Source organism: Thunnus maccoyii, chromosome 5, assembly GCF_910596095.1.
Source record: "Thunnus maccoyii chromosome 5, fThuMac1.1, whole genome shotgun sequence".
Classification (NCBI taxonomy): domain Eukaryota; kingdom Metazoa; phylum Chordata; class Actinopteri; order Scombriformes; family Scombridae; genus Thunnus; species Thunnus maccoyii.
In genome coordinates this window covers 30008663-30028670 of record NC_056537.1, presented here as the reverse complement: position 1 = coordinate 30028670, position 20008 = coordinate 30008663, and the positions used below count along the sequence as shown (strand labels likewise).

General features: G+C 39.8%; 1 protein-coding gene across 1 annotated transcript; it reads left to right on the top strand.

The window, feature by feature from the left end:
• The first annotated feature begins 378 nt into the window (after positions 1–378).
• Positions 379–13424, top strand: csnk2a2b (casein kinase 2, alpha prime polypeptide b). Its single transcript, XM_042412663.1, has 12 exons — positions 379–1414; positions 1876–1987; positions 3215–3316; positions 5596–5646; positions 5847–5906; positions 6103–6186; positions 8381–8491; positions 8763–8864; positions 9379–9479; positions 11232–11380; positions 11478–11561; positions 12713–13424. The coding sequence occupies exons 1-11, from the start codon at positions 1311–1313 to the stop codon at positions 11552–11554; spliced, it is 1053 nt and encodes a 350-aa protein (XP_042268597.1). The 5' UTR covers positions 379–1310; the 3' UTR covers positions 11555–11561; positions 12713–13424.
• The last annotated feature ends 6584 nt before the right edge of the window (positions 13425–20008 follow it).

Below are 20008 nucleotides of genomic sequence, written 5' to 3'. Positions count from 1 at the left end.
TGTGTCAAATCTTCATCTGAAAAGTCACTAAAGCTGTCAAATAAATGTAGTGGAGTAGAAAGTACAATATTTCCCTCTGAAATGTAGTAGAGTGGAAGTATAAAGTAGCATCACATGGAAATGTTAAAGGTACTTTAGCATAAGGTTACTTTCCACCACTGGTTTCGACCCATATGTCGGGAACCAGAGAAACAGAAACCTCCAGTCAGTATGTCTATATATCTATATATGTATAGAGATAGTATCATTCTTAGGGAAACGTATCCAACTCAGGATAAATGGTCTATATTGCCTCAAAAATTGCCCTTATCAGATCCTGGTCACCAGAGGGCGCTGTGAAACATCACATCCCTCATCTTCACCCCGGCAGACAGCGGCTTTCACATCCGGGCGGCTCTCTTGCTCCTCTTCAATCGCAATCCGCTTCCCTTCCCTGCGCTCTCGACCGGGGAGGTCTGTGGCTGCAGAAGAAACCTCCGAATCCCGGGCCCTCCGTCGGCGTCTGGTACCGGGCCTCTGAGGCGCTGCTCCCCCCGCACAGCCGGTCGCCCATGACGCGGGCTCCGCCGGTGGTGGTGGTGCACGGCGCCGAGCGCTCCCCGTCGGTGCGACATCTCCGCGCTGAAGCAGCATCGCTGGCTAACGTTAGCTAACAACATCGATCTCTGTGCTGCTCCACCCCCCTCTCCCTCCGGTCAACCCCGCGACCGATCCGTCACATCAACCGCTGATTGATATCTAACACTGGACCACCGAGGCTTGCCCCCCCACTCCCCTCCTCCAACCGTCCATCGGCTAGCGCAGGAAGCCCACCCGTTTCCTCCCCCAACGTTTCGGATTTAGGGCCCGCAGAGAGAGTAGCCTCGGAGTTTTAACCCGTGATATTTAGATCACGAGCCCCCTACCCTACTCCTCTGTGGCCTTTTCAGGGGTCCGCTTCTTCTCTACCTCAACACCCCGCTGCCTCCCCGCCCCTGTGTGTAATCCCCTCTGCACTATACCCCCGACTCTGATCAGCTCGCTCCGACCTCCGCCGGCACCGGCTCTGCTGCTTCTGACAATCCGACCAAAGAGCGCTGCTCGGCGGGCACTGACTGCGGGGAACCCCGGTGGACATCTCTGGTTCTCTCCCACCCTGTCTCCCCATTTTTTCTCAGTCTGGCTGCTGAAGGAAGCTAGCTGGCTGGCTTGTTCCACTTCACACCCACACAGACAGCAAACTCCGTTATCCGTGTTACCCCTACAATCCCCTGCAGTCCGTGATCCACACCCCAGCACCGGCCCTCAGCGCCCGAGCCACGGGTCTCGCCATGCCGGGTCCGGTGGCCGGTAGCAAGTCCCGTGTGTACGCAGACGTCAACACGCTGAAGAGCCGGGAGTACTGGGATTACGAGGCCCACGTACCCAACTGGAAGTGAGGACATTTCTGTTTATTGCAGGTTGCTGTAATTGCATGCATGTGATGCCTGGCCACAGTATATAATGGGTCCCTGTTTGCATGTGTGTTTGTTGGAGGGGAGAGGGGAAGTGTGGCAGATGGGTGTCTATTAATACATCTAGCTGTGAGGGTGTGATGACACTATGATAGTACAGTCTCTCAGGATCCTATCCCACAATCCTGCTGATCTGCACCGTCTGACACATTCCCCCCCATATCTGTCCCCATGTTCAGCCTGTCTCTCTTCAGGAACCTCTGCCTTGAGATCAGAACCAGAAATCACTTCATTCCCCCAAGACAGAGCCTTGTTTCAATGACAAGAACACTTGGCAACAGCTCATACTTTGACTTAATTGCATGCTGGCGCTGAAAACATTTTTCTGTCTTTCTCACACAGTCACACACGCTCTGCACTGTCTCTCTGTCTGTCCCTATAGCAACCAGGAGGACTACCAGCTGGTCCGTAAGCTGGGCAGAGGAAAATACAGCGAAGTGTTCGAGGCCATCAACATCACCAACAATGAGAAGGTGGTGGTCAAGATCCTGAAGGTGAGCAGGTTTGATCTGCTCGAGCAAAATGCCAAATGTGTGGTTTGGACCCCTCGGCGCTCATTTTCAGTGGTGTAATGTGGAAAAATTAGAGTCCTGAATTGTTAGAATTCCTGGAAACTGACACTGAGTTTGGTTGACAGGTTTTGTCTCAAAACTCTTTGCTTTTAAGTAGAGCTGAAAAGGTTTGTTGATAAAATGCTCAAGTCTTTTCTTTTCAAGCAAAATGCCAGTTCCAGCTTCCCAATTGTGATGATCCTACTTTTTTTGTCTTACGTGATTGTAAACTGAGTTAGAGCTGCAGCGATTAGTTATTTATTTCATTTTTCAAGCAAAAATAACAAACATTCCCAAGCTCTGGTTTTCACAGTTGTGAGGATTTGCTGCTTTTCTTTCTCTTTTATGGTATTCAACTGATACATTTTGGGTTTTGGACTCTTGATTGGACAAAACAAACTATTTAAAGACATCAACATGGGTTTTTAGAAAAGTATAACAGGCATTTTCCACCATTTTTTACTTTTTTCTGACATTATATAGACCAAACCATTAATTGTTTAATTGAGAAACAGCAGATCAATCCATAATCATATTGTTTTCTTGCAGAAATAAAATCTGAGCTATAGTAATTTGTTGCAGGTAGAATTGCTGTGCTACTAACATGCAATAAACATGCAATAAAGCTTCGTGTCCACTCTGAGAACACAATATTGTCACAAATCATAATCATATAGATTTTTATTAATAAATCCCTGTTGGGTTTTGCAGAGGAATAAATAAATGAAACACATTAGTCTGTTCTTGTTTTGCCACAGTGTGTAGCAGTGATGAAAATGACCTCTAACCAAAGATAGACCTCCTCATGACGTCCTGCTGCACCAGCATCTGCTCAGCTGTTAGAGCAGTGATTATAACCGCTTCATTAAAAAACATAAAGCCCGGTGTCATCGCGATGATGCAGGTGACAGATGAGGGTGCCTGTTAGCATGCCTTTCAGTAAGCCAACAGAGTCAAACGATCTGTCAGTCATTTAAATGTAAACATTGAAATGTCTTTGCACAGAGATTGACAGAAGGATGCTGGAGAGTGCAGCAGAGTCCGCAGAATCAGCAGCTTCTAGATGAGGAGTCACAAATAGCACGCGAGCAAACTTCTTGATGTGATATTTTCTCGTGCGATGCCCTAAACCTCTTCCCTTTGATTTGTTTTTGTTTCCTCTTGAATCAGCCGGTCAAAAAGAAGAAGATCAAGCGAGAGATCAAGATCCTGGAGAACCTGCGAGGAGGGACCAACATCATCCGACTGGTGGACACAGTCAAAGACCCGGTGGTAGGCTTTCTCATGCTTTTGATGTCCTTTTTGTCTTTCTGTCATCAAGAAATAAGTGGAGTGTGCGGTTCAAACATAGCAGATGTTAAGAATGCTGGTTAAAGGTGCAAAATGAGTGCACGTTGTCAGTTTGCTGGACTAAGGAGTCAAACATTTGCCAGACAGGCTTTTTGAAGAAGTTAGTTGTCATTTTATATTTGGTTCCCTGCTTTCCTGGAGGGATGGACATCCAACAAATCTATTTTGAAACCGATGTTGTCTACATCCTTGTTTACTTGCTAGCAGTCGTCTTCTTCTTGACCTTTTGTTAGCACATGTGTTTCTTGGTGCATTATCGTGACCGACTGTAGATCAGTGTAATTATGTGAAGCTGGTAGTGGTGTATTGTGTTGCTGTGTTCATGTGCATTACAAACAAATAAATTGGCACACAACAACACTAACCTGATGCACCAGATGGTTTGTTACACAGAATCATCTGAGAAGTCTTAGAAACTGTTTGGAAAAGGGCAGGCACTTTCAAAAAATACTTGGCAGGTGATTGGACGAACCATCTGTCTATCAGCGTCTATCACGGGCTTCTCGGTGTTGTCACACCGAAACCACGCCTGTAGCTGCCAGTAGTTGTAGTAGGACGCTGATTGGTCCGAGCTACTGGTGGTTCGGCCTCAAGTGCTTGACTGGAAGCCTGATAAGATTAATTCTTGCGTGATCTAACAAAAACACAGTTCCATAGCACTGGTAGTGGTCCAACAGTACCTTTAACTGTAAGTGGAAGCTATGAGTTACTGTTTATGTAGCAGCAACTTATTAAAGAGCTCAGATCACATCTTTCCAGCTTCATCTTGTTAATGTAATGACATTAGCTCATTGCAACAAATGAATTGTTGCTATAGAAATACCATCTGAGTGACTGATGGCTGAAAAACAACTGCTGGCACAATAATGATAAATAAGGTATTATTATTTAGAGCTGCAATGATTAGTCATTTAATCAATTAGCTGATTGACAGAAAATTAGTCAGCAACTATTTTGATAAGCAATAATTGTTTTTTCATTTTTTCAAGTAAAAACGGCAGATATTCATTGGTTCCTGCTTCTGGAATGTAAATATTTGGTGTATTTATGTGTCATATATGATAGTGAACTGAATATCTTTGGCTTTTGGATACAACAAGCTATTTGAATACATCTCCTTTGGCTGCAGAAAATTATAGCCAAAGTGATTATTTGCATAATTGAGAAAATAATTGTCAGATGAATGGATAATGAAAATAATCTTTAGTTACAGCCCTTGTATAATGCTGAGGGGATGATGCCTCTATAAAACCAGTAGTAATGCCAGTATAATGCACCCTAGATGATAAAATACAGAAATATCATTTACTTTTGTTTTGACTGTGAGTTTTTTCTTTTTAATTGACTGTTTTCAATCCCAAACACTGGCTCTTCCTGCAGCACATCAGACCTACGTGTGTGTCACATTTGGATATTTAAGTTCAAGTAAGCATCTGCCAATACTGTAATCATGAGTTTAAATAAATGACGGATGTTAGGACTGATAACAAGTGTGGCTAATGACAGAATCACCTCTGGGATGGCGCTGATTGATGGACTGGATGATTACTTTTATCATGGGGATGAATCCTGTTGCTGTTGGAATCTGGGACAAAGAATCATTGTAATTCTCATTTTGTGATTATAGTTTTCCCAATAGTCTGGGAATTTACAAGTGTAATCCAAACCAGGAAAGTCAGGAAATTTGACAAACTATCTTGGGAATTTGGGGAATGTTTTATGAATGTAGCCCATTTGTTCTTTCAGTCTTCAGTAAGTTTCAAACTGCTTTTCTCTACAGCGATCCAAACTGTGCTGGCAACCAGACTGAATACCTCCTTTTTGGAACTTTCTGAGCTGGAAAACATACAAAAAACAGGAAGGAAGAATATTTTTAGGCCATGAAAGCGCTCTGATTTAGCCAGGGTGTCTTTCAGTGCAGTCATGGGAACCCTGCAGGGTCCTTTTGTTTGGGATCAAGTTTCCTGTAAACCTACTGGGGTTAGAAAATGATAATTATACTCAGTTTCTGGACCGTTTTAGTCGAAATCAAAAAGACGGTTATACTGTATGTATGTAGACTGTGATGATTTCTAATTCCATTCTCTGATCAATGAAGTGTCTGAATCACATCCTGCTCTGTGTTCATTGTTATTGATGATTTCTATTTGACTGATTTTTGACTTTCTGACCTTCTCTTTCTCTCTGCGGCGGCTGCACAGTCCAGAACTCCAGCGCTGGTCTTTGAATGCATCAATAACACAGACTTCAAGGTACAATGATCACCTCTCTGCTGCATGCTTCTGGGGTGCTTTTGTTAGATCATCAAAGCCGCATTCAATGCTTTCTACTTTCACTGCAGCCGTTTACTTCTTCATCATGTCCATTATAGAAGTGTTTTAATCAATGGGCTCAGCTTTTTTTCAAATTCAAGGTTCAAACCCTGACACACATTTGATTTTTCTCCCTGCAGGAGTTGTACCAGAAGTTGACAGACTATGATATCCGTTTTTATATGTATGAACTACTGAAGGTGAGACTTTTTTTCTTTTTTTTAAATTTACAAATATATTTCACCATTTTAATAAGCAAGAAATTCTCACACTTAGTATTTCTGGCAGTGCTCCCGGGAATTCACAAGACTGTGTACGCATATTGGTATCTTTGTCTGCTCTGACGTGTGTGTGTGTGTGTGTGTGTGTGTGTGTGTGTGTGTGTGTGCCTGCCAGGCTCTGGACTACTGTCACAGTATGGGAATCATGCACCGTGACGTCAAACCCCACAATGTGATGATCGACCACCAGTTGAGAAAGGTAGGTGGTGCCCTATATAGTCTTTTTTTTTTTTTTTTTTTCTTTTTTCTTCACACACCCACACACATTCTGAATCCTGAGCTGTATATTTACTCTGCTTCTTTCTTCATGTAATATGTGTGAATAGAGTGGGAGGTAGATCCTTAAAATAACAGCAGATTTCATTTTGGTGTAAATAAATCTCTTGTGCTGCTCTCTGCTGGTAAATCTTAAAACACATTCAATCTGCAGGGCAGGAGTTATACCAGTGCTGAGGACGCCTAGGAGTGGGCCAGTTTGGCGTGCTGAACTGAACTGGCTGTTGTCCCTTTAAAAGAAAGTTGCGGTTTTCCTCATTTAAAACTAAATGCAACGCAGCAAATAAACAAACTCACGTTTCGCAGTGTCTCTGTCATCACTGAGCATCAACAGTAGCGCGAGATTTCTCCCAATCCCTTAAAAATATGTGTAATGTAAACATTAGCAGCTAACCTGCTAGCTAACACTAGCTAACAGCTAACGTCAAGCACAAGCAGCTAAACACTGTAAGTATTAATACATGTGTGTTTTAAAGTTTACAGTTAGGCTAATCAGCTATATAGGGAACAGGAAGCTTTTTGAGAGGCGACCTCAACCATTTCCCTATAACTAGACTTTAACACACACACACACACATACACACACATTTCTCTGTAAGCACACAAACACTTCTCAGAGAAGTTTCTCATCAGTGTGTTTAATGTTTAACGTGTAAAAAAGTGTTTTAAGTCATTTTTGTGACTGCTATGATCTCAGACTCAAATGCTAATAGTTGCATCCTTATCCCATTTATAGACTTTATCATTAAAATATAACAATTAATATAATGAATTATTCACATTTTTAAAAAAAATCAGACAGCATTTTGTTGAAAAGTCAAACATTCAGTGTACAGTTTTAATAAACTCAGTACTGGTTTTCAGTACACTGACTCCTAATAGTTGGTTGTATACTGTCTTCATACAGTGTAATTATCACTTATTGTTATTGCACCATTGGTTTTGACCTTGCTGCCCTACATTTTGGCCGCGATGCCCCAATAAATTAGTATTTATCAAAGGCCAAATTGGCCTTGCCCTAAAAATGACTTAATTGCAGGCCTGAATCTGTATTCATGTCATGAAGGATTTTATTATCAGAAAGAAATATCACCTGGTGCAGACTGAGTGTGAGCAGTGATGGTGGAACAGACTAAATAAATGTGTGTCATCTCCAGAGGGCAGGCCAGTTGTAGAGATAGTGAATATAAAGTGATTTCTGGGAAAGTGGAGTACAGAAAAACTCAGCACTAAACATATTGAATTCAGTTCCCTCTAAAAAGGCCTTAGAAGGTATTTAAAAACCAGACAGTTTTTTATTTGTGGCTGTCAGGAGACATTAAACATGTATAAACTACAATTGGGACTAGTGCAACAGGAAGCTGTTTAATTGTTATTGAGTTTCCAGTCAGCAGCATCAGACCTGCAGCAAACTGTCACCACTGCTGGCTACAGCAGCCAGGAAGCTCACTGAGTCATAAAAGGAGCAAGTGTCAATTTTAGCAAGAACTTAAATCAACTTAAATGAATCAGTTCTTTTGTAATTAGTTAATCCATCCATGAACCTTTTGACACTTATCTGGATCCAGATCACATTAATCTATTAATTCTATTTCTAGGAATTATTTATATAATCAGCTTAGAAGTACTGGCTAAATGTATGTATCTAATAAATAACTAAGCTGTATTGACCTCCTTTGACCGATATGACTGCGGAAACTGTATTAAATTGTATTCTAATGTTATTATAAAAGTCTTACATTTATTTATTTAGTGAACATTGCAGAAACCCTGTAAGCAAAAACAAAAAAACAATATGATATAATTTTAAAAAGTGCAACCAGCTGATTACCACTTTATCTGTTGCTGATCCACTGTATGCTCAACAACACAGAATTACTTTCAAAAATACACTTCCAGCCTTGTCCAGCAGGGGGCAGCAGACTGACATGAATTAACCCAGCAAGCCCAAAGTGAAGTTAGGTTACAGCTGATGTTGTTTAGTTTCTTTCTTAATATTAAAGTTCCCCTCCACTTAAAAAAGCAGAGTATTTTAATATGTTTTTAAAATGTCTCAAGTGTATTTTTAAGTTTCTGTGAAGTGAAGCAAAATTTAAAGAAATTGTGTGTTTCCATAGCTACGCCTTATAGACTGGGGTTTGGCAGAGTTCTACCACCCTTCCCAGGAGTACAATGTCAGAGTGGCATCACGATACTTCAAAGGCCCCGAACTCCTGGTGGACTATCAGGTAACACACACACATCTCAAACCAGTCTTCTTATGCACATTCATGTCCCAGGAGCAGACTTAACTGTGAATACATGCTTTGAAGATTTAGTATTTCTGTTTGTCTCTCACACTTAAATGCAAGAAATCACACATGTAACTTATGCATATCTGAATTTTTAACACTTACACCAGTCACCCATTCATGAGACAAAAGTTGTTACTACACATGTATCATTTTGATGTCTGTGTTCTCATCATCTGCAGTGTTGTTTGATGATTTTGTGTTTCAGATGTATGATTACAGTCTAGACATGTGGAGCTTGGGCTGTATGTTGGCCAGTATGATCTTTCAAAAAGAGCCCTTCTTCCATGGACAAGACAACTATGACCAGGTACGTCTGACAGATGTGCAGCTGCTGCACAGCACCAACAACAGCGGCATATTTATATCAAATTAGACAATTAGAGTTTCTTGCACACATACTGAACAACACACAAAAGAAAATCTGAGAGTCAGAGAACTTTTTGGGGTGTCTTGTGTCACAGTTAGACACAGGATGTCCCAAACATGGAATGGAAACAACCTGGATTTGAAGTCTGGAACTTTGTTGGAAGCAGTCTGTAGTGTCAGCTGTAATAATAGGAAGAGGGCGCTGTTGTTCTAGCACAAAGAGACTTAGAGATCTGAGAGTTTCTCACAAAGTGAAAGTCTGATTTGAAATACAATTTCAAATAAGTTTCCATTAAGAGAGAAGGAAAACAAATGCAAGTGGATCGGGAGAAGGGAGCAACATACAACAACATCTGAACCATAGTTTTATCTGTTAATGATCAGTGTAAGTGTTGATATATTTAAATCTCAAAGTGATACACAGACTTTGAACCCTGGTCTGTTGTGTTCTCCAGCTGGTGCGAATTGCCAAGGTCCTGGGGACAGACGAGCTGTTTGGCTACCTGCGCAAATATCACATCGAACTGGACCCGCGCTTCAAAGACCTGCTGGGACAGTAAGTCCACTCTACCACTGCCTTTCAGATCGCTATCTCAGCCCACGCATTATGTTGAGCTGGTCTGGAGCTGAACGGGGCATAGAGGTCAAAATCAGCTAAATGTATTCAGAGGTGCAGCAAGGTGACGTAGTAAGATTATTAGAAGAGCATCTACTCTGCTAAAGTTTCCTTGAGATTAGGGATGCTAATTTTAAACAATGATAGTCGTCCATCCTCTGAATGCTTTAGGTCTCTAGTTTGTGGTTGTAAAGTTTCATGAGGCTCTGATTAGAGGTCACAATAGGTTATTTTATACAGTGAGGTCAAGTTTCAAAAAATGGTCTCACGACAAAGAAATGGCTATTATGGGGACTAACATCATCACATATGAATACAATTGTGCTCATTGAATCCACAAGAGTCTCAGCTTTCCAGTCACTGAATTTATGCAATTTCAAGACTCTTTAGGGACCCCAGTGTGCAGGAACATGCAAATACACCATTTTTAGAATATAACACATTTATACTGCATGCAAAAAACTGCATGGTTTTTGCTCAAAACTGCATGGGCTTAGCATAAAGTGGGCATGTGTGTAACGGGGAGACTCGTGGGTAACCATAGAACCCATTTTCATCCAGATATCTTGAGGTGAGAGGTCAAGGGACCCCTTTGAAAATGGCCGTGCCAGTTTTTCTCTTGCCAAAATTTAGCCCAACTTTGGAACGCAATTCCTGACAAGCTAACATGACATGGTTGGTACCAATGGATACCTTAGGTCTTCTAGTTTCATATGATACCAGAATCATCGCTAGCTTTAAAACTGAGCCCGCTACAGCCACTGAAAGACGGTAATGTTTGCCAAGGACACCAGTATCTTTGGGGAGTTTAAGAGGTTAAACTGCAGGACAGTGGGAGTTACAAACATGATTCTCCATTGCAGCCTCCAGTCTCCTCTTAAGTAATGTGCTGAGGGGAAATTTGGAGGGAAACCAACTTAAGCTTCAATATATAATCACAGACTCTTAAAGGTAACCTGTAGAGTTTTCCTGTAAACATTTTCTATGTGGACATTCAGTGTTTCTTCTCCGTGAAAGCGTGTACATTTGTAGCCTAACAAACATGTTTACATCCTAATAAATCATTAGCAAAATCAATTATTTAAATAATTTGAAACCTGCTTTGTTTACATCAGCTACCAGTGTTCTTCTTTGAGGCCTTGTTACATTTCTTGGTGTGTTACCGCCACCTACTGCCAATCAGTGGAATAGTGAGAAACTGAGGGAATGTAATGTATATCTCCTCCTGAGCACACATTTGGGAAAATATAAACACAGAACCGCTCATCAAACATTGCTCTGTTGTGCCACAAGTGGGCAAAAACTTTACAGGGTACCTTTTAAGTTATTCTCACAGTTCATCTGTTGGAATACACGTCGACAGTAGTAATCAGTAAAGAAAATAACACAAGCAGACAACTTTTTGAATTCTTTATGGAAGAGAAACATTGCCTGCCACTCCCAGGGTTTCTGTTTAGTAGCTAACCCTGACCTATGACCCCGCCAATGAGGATATAAATGGAGTTTATGTGCTAATTAGACAGAACCACACTTTGGGGTTCACAATAAATGATAATACTATATTGGCATAATGGACTAAATAAAACAACAAATCAGAGTGCAGGAGACGAGAGAATCTTGTTACAGCACAGTCAGTAGATGGCCAACTAGCAGAGTGGTGTCAAACTGTCACTCTGTACTGTGTCCCTGCAGGCAGAGCAGGAAGCGCTGGGAACAGTTTGTGCAGACGGAGAACCAGCACTTGGTGAGTCCTGAAGCTCTGGACCTGCTGGATAAGCTGCTACGCTACGACCACCAACAGAGACTGACCGCCACAGAGGCCATGGAGCACCCCTACTTCTGTAAGGAAGACACTAACTGGTTTTCTGCATTTAGATTAGTCTTAAGCTCCAGGTAGCAAAATATAACAAAAAAAAATGTTCCCGTCTCCTCCTGCAGACCCTGTAGTAAAGGAGCAGTCTCTGTCAAACTCTGACAACAACATGGTTTCCAGTGGCAACACTACAGCGCGATGAAACACAGGTATCAGTCTGAAAACAGTGACGCAGAGTTTTAAGGAGACCGTTGTGATTATCTACATGGACAGACAGTAGATCCAGTAGAATGGTTCATTTTTGTCGAGCATCCAGGAACTTTTTAAGGGATTTCTTACCATTAGAGATCTGCATTATTGGACATTTTGGCTATTTTCTTACTATTTTCTTGATATTTTCTCACTTAAACGACAACAAAAAAATTGAATGCAGATACAGATTCATAAATCATAAAAATCTTTATCATTATAATAGCAATAATGATGATATTCTAATAATAATTCAGATGAATGCTTTCTAGTTTTATTTACATTTTTTACTGATAGTGAAAAATATAAGTTGCCGTTTGAGTTGTTTTTTTGTTTTTTTTACAAAATACTTGTGTGTTAACTGATTAATGTCTTTCATGTGTGGGAGTGTGTGTTCATGTTTAACTCAAACCTCTGAATGACCTCAGAACTCACTAGAAACTGTAGTCCTTCGTTATTTCCCTCCAGTCTATTTTTTTTCTCATCTTTGTATATTTATGAAGCAGATGCATAAGTCCAGGATTATGTGTTTATCTCCAAATTTGGTCATTTTTGAATTTTAGATAAATAAACCATTAAAAATACCCTCTGGTTTATCAAAACAATTCATCGTCGCCAAGCTGAAAGCAGGGCTGTTTTTCCCAGCTCATGAAAAGTTGATGTTTCTCTTCGGGCAGTGAATGATCTTATTATCTGTTATCTTACCTTTCATTCCATGTGCTTGATAATTGAAAGTTAAATTAATGTCCTACAAAAATAAAACTGGTAACAGTAAGGTCAAATGCTGAAATCACAGACCAGCTTGGCTTGATTTTTCATTCACCACTAAGACTTCAAAACTAAACAAAAAACAACCATTAACACCACCTCACTGTGCTGTGGTAATCAGATACATGTCACACAGCACCAGTCAAACCAGAGTGATGTAGATGTTTGATACATTTAAGGGCAAACTAACATTATTAACTGCTGGCATAGATGCTCATTCCCTCATTTGGTGTTTTGTTGGTAGAGAGTATCATCTAACAAGTCGCTGCTAAATCTACCATACAAGAACATGATTGAGAAAATGCTGATTTCTGCTTCCTTTTCTCTCTCTCTCTCTCTACAGATGTGAAGAAGAAGGATGTTTGTTACCTCAACTTTGTACCCAGTTGTGACAGTAACTTTGACAAGTGTACAGTGACAATGGATCAAAGTAACTCTGACCAGTTACACACTCACTGATATGTGCATACTGATACACACATCTACACACATACACACATCAGTGCAAGCACACCTCTACGCACACACACATGCAGACACATATACATACACCCTCCTCCTCTGTATCAGTCTGTGATTGGCTTGTCCTGGTTCCCTGTCCAGCAGCCTGACCAATGAGCTTGAAGCTACTCCCCCTCATCGTTCCCTCAAACGGTCTTTTTTTCCTCCCAGCTCAGTCTCACGTAGGTCAACAAGGACAAACTACTTTTAAAGACAATTCAAACCCCCTCTCTCCCTCTCTCCTCCCTCTCCATCCATCCTTCCTTTATATCATCCCCTCTTTTGATTGCATCAGCATGGAGAATGAACAGGAGAGTGAGCCTGTACAAGTCCCGACCCCCTCCCAGACCCGTTCATCCATTCATCCATCCATCCGTCTGTCTGTCTGTCTGCCCCCGCCTCCTCCCTCCCCATCATGTACCCCAACAGACAGACAAACGTCTTAGCACTACTCCAGTTCTGAAAGTGGCATGGTGGACTCTCTCTAGATAGAATGATGATGATGATAATAATAATAATATTAATGAAAAATAAATGATTTTTATTTAGATGAACTCTGACTGCGTCATGAGTGAATTTATTGCATGTTAGTTTTGTCTTTGTGTCGGGTGACATAATGTATTTTTACTTGAGAAACACTCTGGAAGGTGATTTAAAAAAAAACTTGGCTTGGAGAATACAAATTTATAACAGAAAGCCGTGTTACACACTAGAGGTGTGGAGTTTGAAACGTGGTGTTTACTAGTCAGGAGATCAAATGAGAAATGTTATTTAGTTGGACTTTGGGAAATGTATGAACTAGTGTTTTTGGAGCTTGACCATTTTAAAAATCAGAATATTTTGACGTTTTTTTTCAATAATATGTGCAATATTAAGTATTTTGGGTGTTTGTGTGGAGTCTCAGTCTCTAATCTCAGAACTCACTGGGACCGAATTTTTTTCTGTTATTTTCCTCAATTGTCTTCCTTTTCCTCACATCTCTGATATGCACAATATATTTTGCTCAAGTTGAAACAGTTTGAACTTAGATGTGTTTTCACTTCAATCCGTGCCACCCAGGGTCATTTCACATCCATTCTGTGGGGGGAATAATAATAATTTATTCAGTTCAGGTCAAGGTTTGCAGTCAGAGACTATGAAGGTCCTTTCACTCCTCCTATAAGCTAAATGATAGCATCACTGTTCAAATGCACTTGAATACACCGCCATGATGTTCAGTGTTGATTCTGCCTTCAGTAGTTTGACAAAATTAGGCCTGTACCAGCGTTGGAAAGTAACCAAGTACATTTACTCAAGTACTGTACTTAAGTACAATTTTGAGGTACTTGTACTTTACTTGAGTATTTCCATTCAATGCTACTTTATACTTTCTACTCCACTACATTTATTTAACAGCTTTAGTTACTTTTCAGATGAAGATTTGACACAATGGATAATATAACAAGTTTTCAAAATACAACACATTGTTAAAGATGAAACCAGTGGTTTCCAACCTTTTTGGCTTTTGATGATTTACAAAAAGCAGTGTGTAGTCGGGGTCACATTTCAGATGTCTATGAGTTGTTAACAGCTCCACCAAACAGTGATTTTTCCCTCTAAACTTGTCACATGGTTTCATTTCAATAAATGTTCAAATGATCCAATATTTCACCAAAAATCAACGATTAGAGAAAAAAATCCAAAAACTGAAAACAGATTTGTGTATCAGAACTTTGTTTTTTCTTCTTTCTTCTCCCATTAACAATCTCACGACCCCTCAGATTTATCTGCTGACCCTTTGGAAGGACTCGACTCCTTGGATGGTAACTAATGGACTAAACTAGCTGACTGTATGTAACGTAGTTCAAACTAGCTCCACCTCCAGCAGCTACAACAGTAACATGCTGCTCTAACACTGATGCTTCACTATTAATAATCTAATTATGTCATATATAATAATATATCAGTCAGAGGGAGGAAAGGAATACTTTTGCTAATACTTACAGTATATACTTTTACTTGAGTAGAATTTTTCATGCAGGACTTTTACTTTTAATGGAGTATTTTTACATTGCTGTATTGGTACTTTTACTTAAGTAAATGATCTGAGTACTTCTTCCACCACTGGCCTCTATAAACTGTTTATAAGGTAAATAACTCACAAGCCAAATATTGGCAACAGTTATCACATCATTATTGTTTCTGCAGCTTTCATGTCTTTTAATAAACAAACAGTAACATATTGTATATCACAGTGTTGCTGACAACCAGAACTCTCAGTCACCAGTGAGGAGCTCCATTGCTAAAAGCTACTAATTTGGTGAGGCTGTAGCAGCAAAACTCCTGAGTGTATTGAATTTAGAAAAGGTGTGTTATATTGCTTATGATTTCAGCTTTTCATTTGTAAGAGGAAGATTTCTTCCTTCAGGAGTTACATAGCCCCTCTTTAAAACTATAGAATGACATAAAGAAGCAAAAGTTGATGAAGCGTAGTAGAAAACTGTTCATGAAAAGTAAATAACGTATATAAATATATATGTAATTTAATAAAAGAATAAAACATAAAAGAAATTTTTAAAATGCCATTCTGTAAAAAAAAGATGAGATTTGAAAACAGAACCAGAACACTGATTGTTAGGAACTGTTGGTTTTACTTGAATCCTCTTTCAGCAGCGGTTCAACTCCCACACAGACACCTGTTATTGTAACTTTCCATTGACTCTGTTTTTAACTTCAACCTGTAACCTGTACTCATATGTACTGTAAGCCCACACTGAAAACCAACCCCTATGACTATAATGTTCCAAATGACGTGTGGACTGCTGCAAAGCTGACGTTGGACAGTCAGACAAGCACACCTGCACTCTGTGCTATGAGGGACAGACACTGAGCCTCTGTAATGAGAGTGGCTGACACCAATCAGCTGATAAACTAAGTGTGTTTGTGTGAGTGCGAGTGTCTGAGTATGAAAGCTGAGTCATGTAAATCTGCTACAACTATAGCTCACAGCCAACTGAAACGATGGATGTCATTCTCTCTGTTTCAGCTTTGTACGCAGTACAAAAAAGCCTTAAAACAGTACTTCACTGATTTAGCCTTGCACTCCTATAACATTGTCAGATTCACAATGGACTGTTTTAAAAAATTATCAAATGCAGCGGAACCAGAGATATCTTTCTATTCCACAAATTCTTCATACTTGTCAAAACTTGATGCATATATTACCCACAATGCAACTCACTTCCACCCACTTGACTGTATTTTTGTAATTTTGCATATAGCTGCTAGCCTCAAGCAGAGATGAGGAGCAGCTGTAGAGGTCTGGTAACCTCACTTCTTTCGAACTCCACACTCCCAGATTGTTTTCATTTTCACACTTGTAGTCTTTGGCCCCAACTGACACTGATTCAGGTGACATCACTTGAGGCAATTTATCAGAGTATGTGGAGCTTCCTCTTTTTTCACTTATATATAGTAGTACAGTACTTCCCAAGACCTGCAAACTGGCTTTGATGTGTGGAGTTCCCCTTTAAAGCATCTGTTTTTTTCATTTTAACAATGGATCACATGACGGCTTGGGTGAAAGAAGTTGCTGAAGGTGTCCCAAACATCAACCAGCAGCATGGGTCAAACGCACAGAAGCTCCCTCACACAAGAAATGTTAGCATGAAAACAATAAAATAACGTTAGCATGAAAACAATAAAGCAACGCCAGCATATAATAATACAAATGTTAGTAAGTCGTAATGTTAGCGCACTGAAAAACTGAAGATCCGAAAATCTGCCTTAGGCATGCATTTCACTGATGCTCAGAAACCCGCGTGTATGGTGGCTACCAATAAAAATGGGAGCGTAGACAGCTGCGTCCTGTGGAAGATCTGAAGCCACCAATTAGAGAGCAGCCTCAGGTCACCTGCTTGCCAAAAGGACCCACGTACATACACACTCATTTGGCTGGTGCCCCTCACACAGGAAATGTAAATACTTTTGTTATCCACCTGTGGTGAAAAAATAAGTAAATCACATTAAGAAAAAATGAAGTGTACATATTCACATAGAAATCAACCAAACACAATTTGAAAACAAACGTTTAATAAATGCTGGCATGACTACAAGATACAGGGTGAGAGTAAACATTTTTTATTTCAAAGTTATTTCATAATGAATTCATGTTTAACATAATAGCCCCTCTTCTCTGGGTAATCGGATAATTGGAATGGGCGTGGCACCCCATATTAACCAGCCACCACTGCTATCCACCCAGCACCACACAGTGAACATAGCTAGCGACTAGCTGGAGAACATAGTGGGGCATTTAGCTGCTAAAGAGACAGATATTTCTGTCAGGAGATGGTGGAGACCAAAACGGAGAGATAATGAACATGTCATTCTGAATCACGTTTTTGTTCATCTGATAAATGTAAGTCCAATATTTGACAGCTAGCTGCTGAGTGTGTTTGCCATGTGGTGCTAGGCAGGTAGCATACAGTGGGTTTATCAAATCTTTTTCACTGAAAATGATACTGATGAGCAATATGAGTGAATCAAGACAGTGAAGTTACAGGCCGTAAAACCAAAACAATTAGCTGAAAGACGCTAATAACCTCCGACCTGCATCGTGGGTGATAATTATCTGGGGGTTTGTGAGTATGATTGACCCCTTTAGCATTACACACAATTATCTGATCCATTGTCAATATAGAAATATTGATTATAGCAGCTTTAAATTTAGATTTTAGAAAATGCATTCATGATGTTACTTTATTGGTTTTGGTGAGCCAAATGAATTAATTGAAATTAACATAAAGTCAAACATAAATATGAAGCCACTAAACTTAGGAATTGTCATGGAAGCACGTCCATGTGGGGCACTGCTGCATTAGTAGTAATACACTACAAATCCCACAAAAACTATTTTTATAGGGATGAAACTATAAATACAGACACCAGTATCTGCAGTGTGCTGTTGGCAGTTATGACTTAAAAATTATACTATGTGACTTGTTAGTGAGCAAAAACAGGAAGGGAAAGTTGTATTTGCATCATTCAGGGCGATAGCTGCTCATTTCACAGAACTCTCATAGAGGCCACACTATCTATGCTATATTAATAGACCATTAAGAGCTGTGTGAACTAGTGATAAAGTTTTAAAATCAGTTCTAAAAGAGACAAGAAGCCAATGCAAAGATGCTAAAAGATAAAGACAATTTTGCTTTTTTACCTGAACTGTGAATGTTCACTGTACATGATATCATTTCTCACAGTAAACCAGTCTTTGTTCAGAGCCAGGCTAAACTTTGCATATCTGATGCCCACCATCTGATGGCTGAAAACATTTTGAATCACTTTTCATTCTGTAGTGGCCTCAAAATGAAAAACACTGCTACTTTTGACAGTACCAATTTTAAAAAAGGCACTTCCTCAGTGTCCTAGTCCTCATTTAAGAGTCACATCCTAAACATCCAACCAGGATGAGGAATGTGACAGATTGTACATAACTTTTCTGGTTAGTAAGTGATTATTTCACCTCACATGTCCCCATAACACTAAGCAGTTTTGCATCATCAACATTTGCCAGGCAGTTTGTGACATTTTAAGTAAATATGATAAAGAGGTAAGAGGTGTATAATTATAAGAAATTAAACTGAACTACAGTGAACCACAGTGCTATTTCAGTGTTTCACCACTCTCTATTCACTTTCTTATTTTGTGTAAGGTTTTTAGCTATGCTAGCAGCTTGGCTCTATGGATGACAGTGTCTGTCTGTCTGTTGGTCGGTCTGTCCACCATTTTGGTTTGGACTGAAAGTGCTCAACAACTACTTGATGGATTGACACGAAATTTGGTCTCAAGGATATTAATACTGACTTTAGTGATCTTTTCATCTGGCACCATCAACAGGTCAAAATTTGAATTTGACATTTTTGGCTTTTAGTGAAATATCTCAATATCTATTAGATGGAAATAAATCCATGGTGCTCAGAACATAAACCCTAATGACCACCAGCAGGTTAAAGTTTCCACTTATTCACAGTTGCCAGACAATGTATCCTATTCAAATAATTGCACCAAGAAACAAGTGATTAGTTTTAGATGTGTCTCAAGAAGTGTCTTAATATTGCAAGATGTTTTAATGGAGATCCTGATGCAGATTGGAACATTTTCTACAACTAAAATAACACATTTTAAAGACTGTCCTACCCTTGGAGGATTGTGCTTTCTTGATTTTCTAAAAGTTGTTTTATGATTTTGAAGTTGCACAATTTCATTTGGAATTCTTGGAATTCCTGAAAAACTCCTGAACAAAAAAACAAAAGAATCATATAATTTTTTGAAATGATTCTTGCCAGTTTGACAGTTTACAGTGATGAAATTTGTATTATCACTTTTGATAATTCAGTCTTCTATCAGACTATTATGGTATGTTATTATCAAAGCAGATGGCAGGAAAAATAACTTTACTCTAAGTAGCACATTTTATTATATTTCTTCCTGTTGTTTGTACATTTCATGATGTTAATGTGTATGTAATGATTGATTACGATGTATAACATCGTTGTCATTTACAGGTTGTTGTTATATTTTACATAGGGAATTACCCCTCACCTTCCCCTGTAATTATATAGCCATAAAGGTAGAGGTGATGTGAATATTTTGTATCAATGACTAAGACTTTACAAAAATGTGATGTGTGAATTTTTCTTGTGTTTTCTTGTAAAAAGCAGATACAATCGTAGATCAGACATTTTGACTTGTCAAGCATAGGTGTGACTAATAACATCAATTACCTCCGATAAGGTGTTTTATGCCTGACTTAGATGGCTTACTAGCACACACAAATGGAACAGGGCCATCGTTCCATTATTTGGTTCACCTGAGAGTGTGTGTGTGTGTGCGCGTCTCAAATATCAACTTCCTCTTTGCGAAGAAACCACAACCTGACTCCTCGCTCATGTTCAGGTGCACTCGCTCACACACACACACACGCACACATATAGAGACATGTATACAGATGCATAGGAGCACTGTGTTCCTTTTTTAGCATCTTGGCCATGAAACATTCAGTAGCGGTCTTGTCTAAACTGTAGCTGTGTAGCTGTAGTTACTGTGCAGTCACAGGGTCTCCAGTCTCTCTGTCCCACACACGCGCACCTGGCCA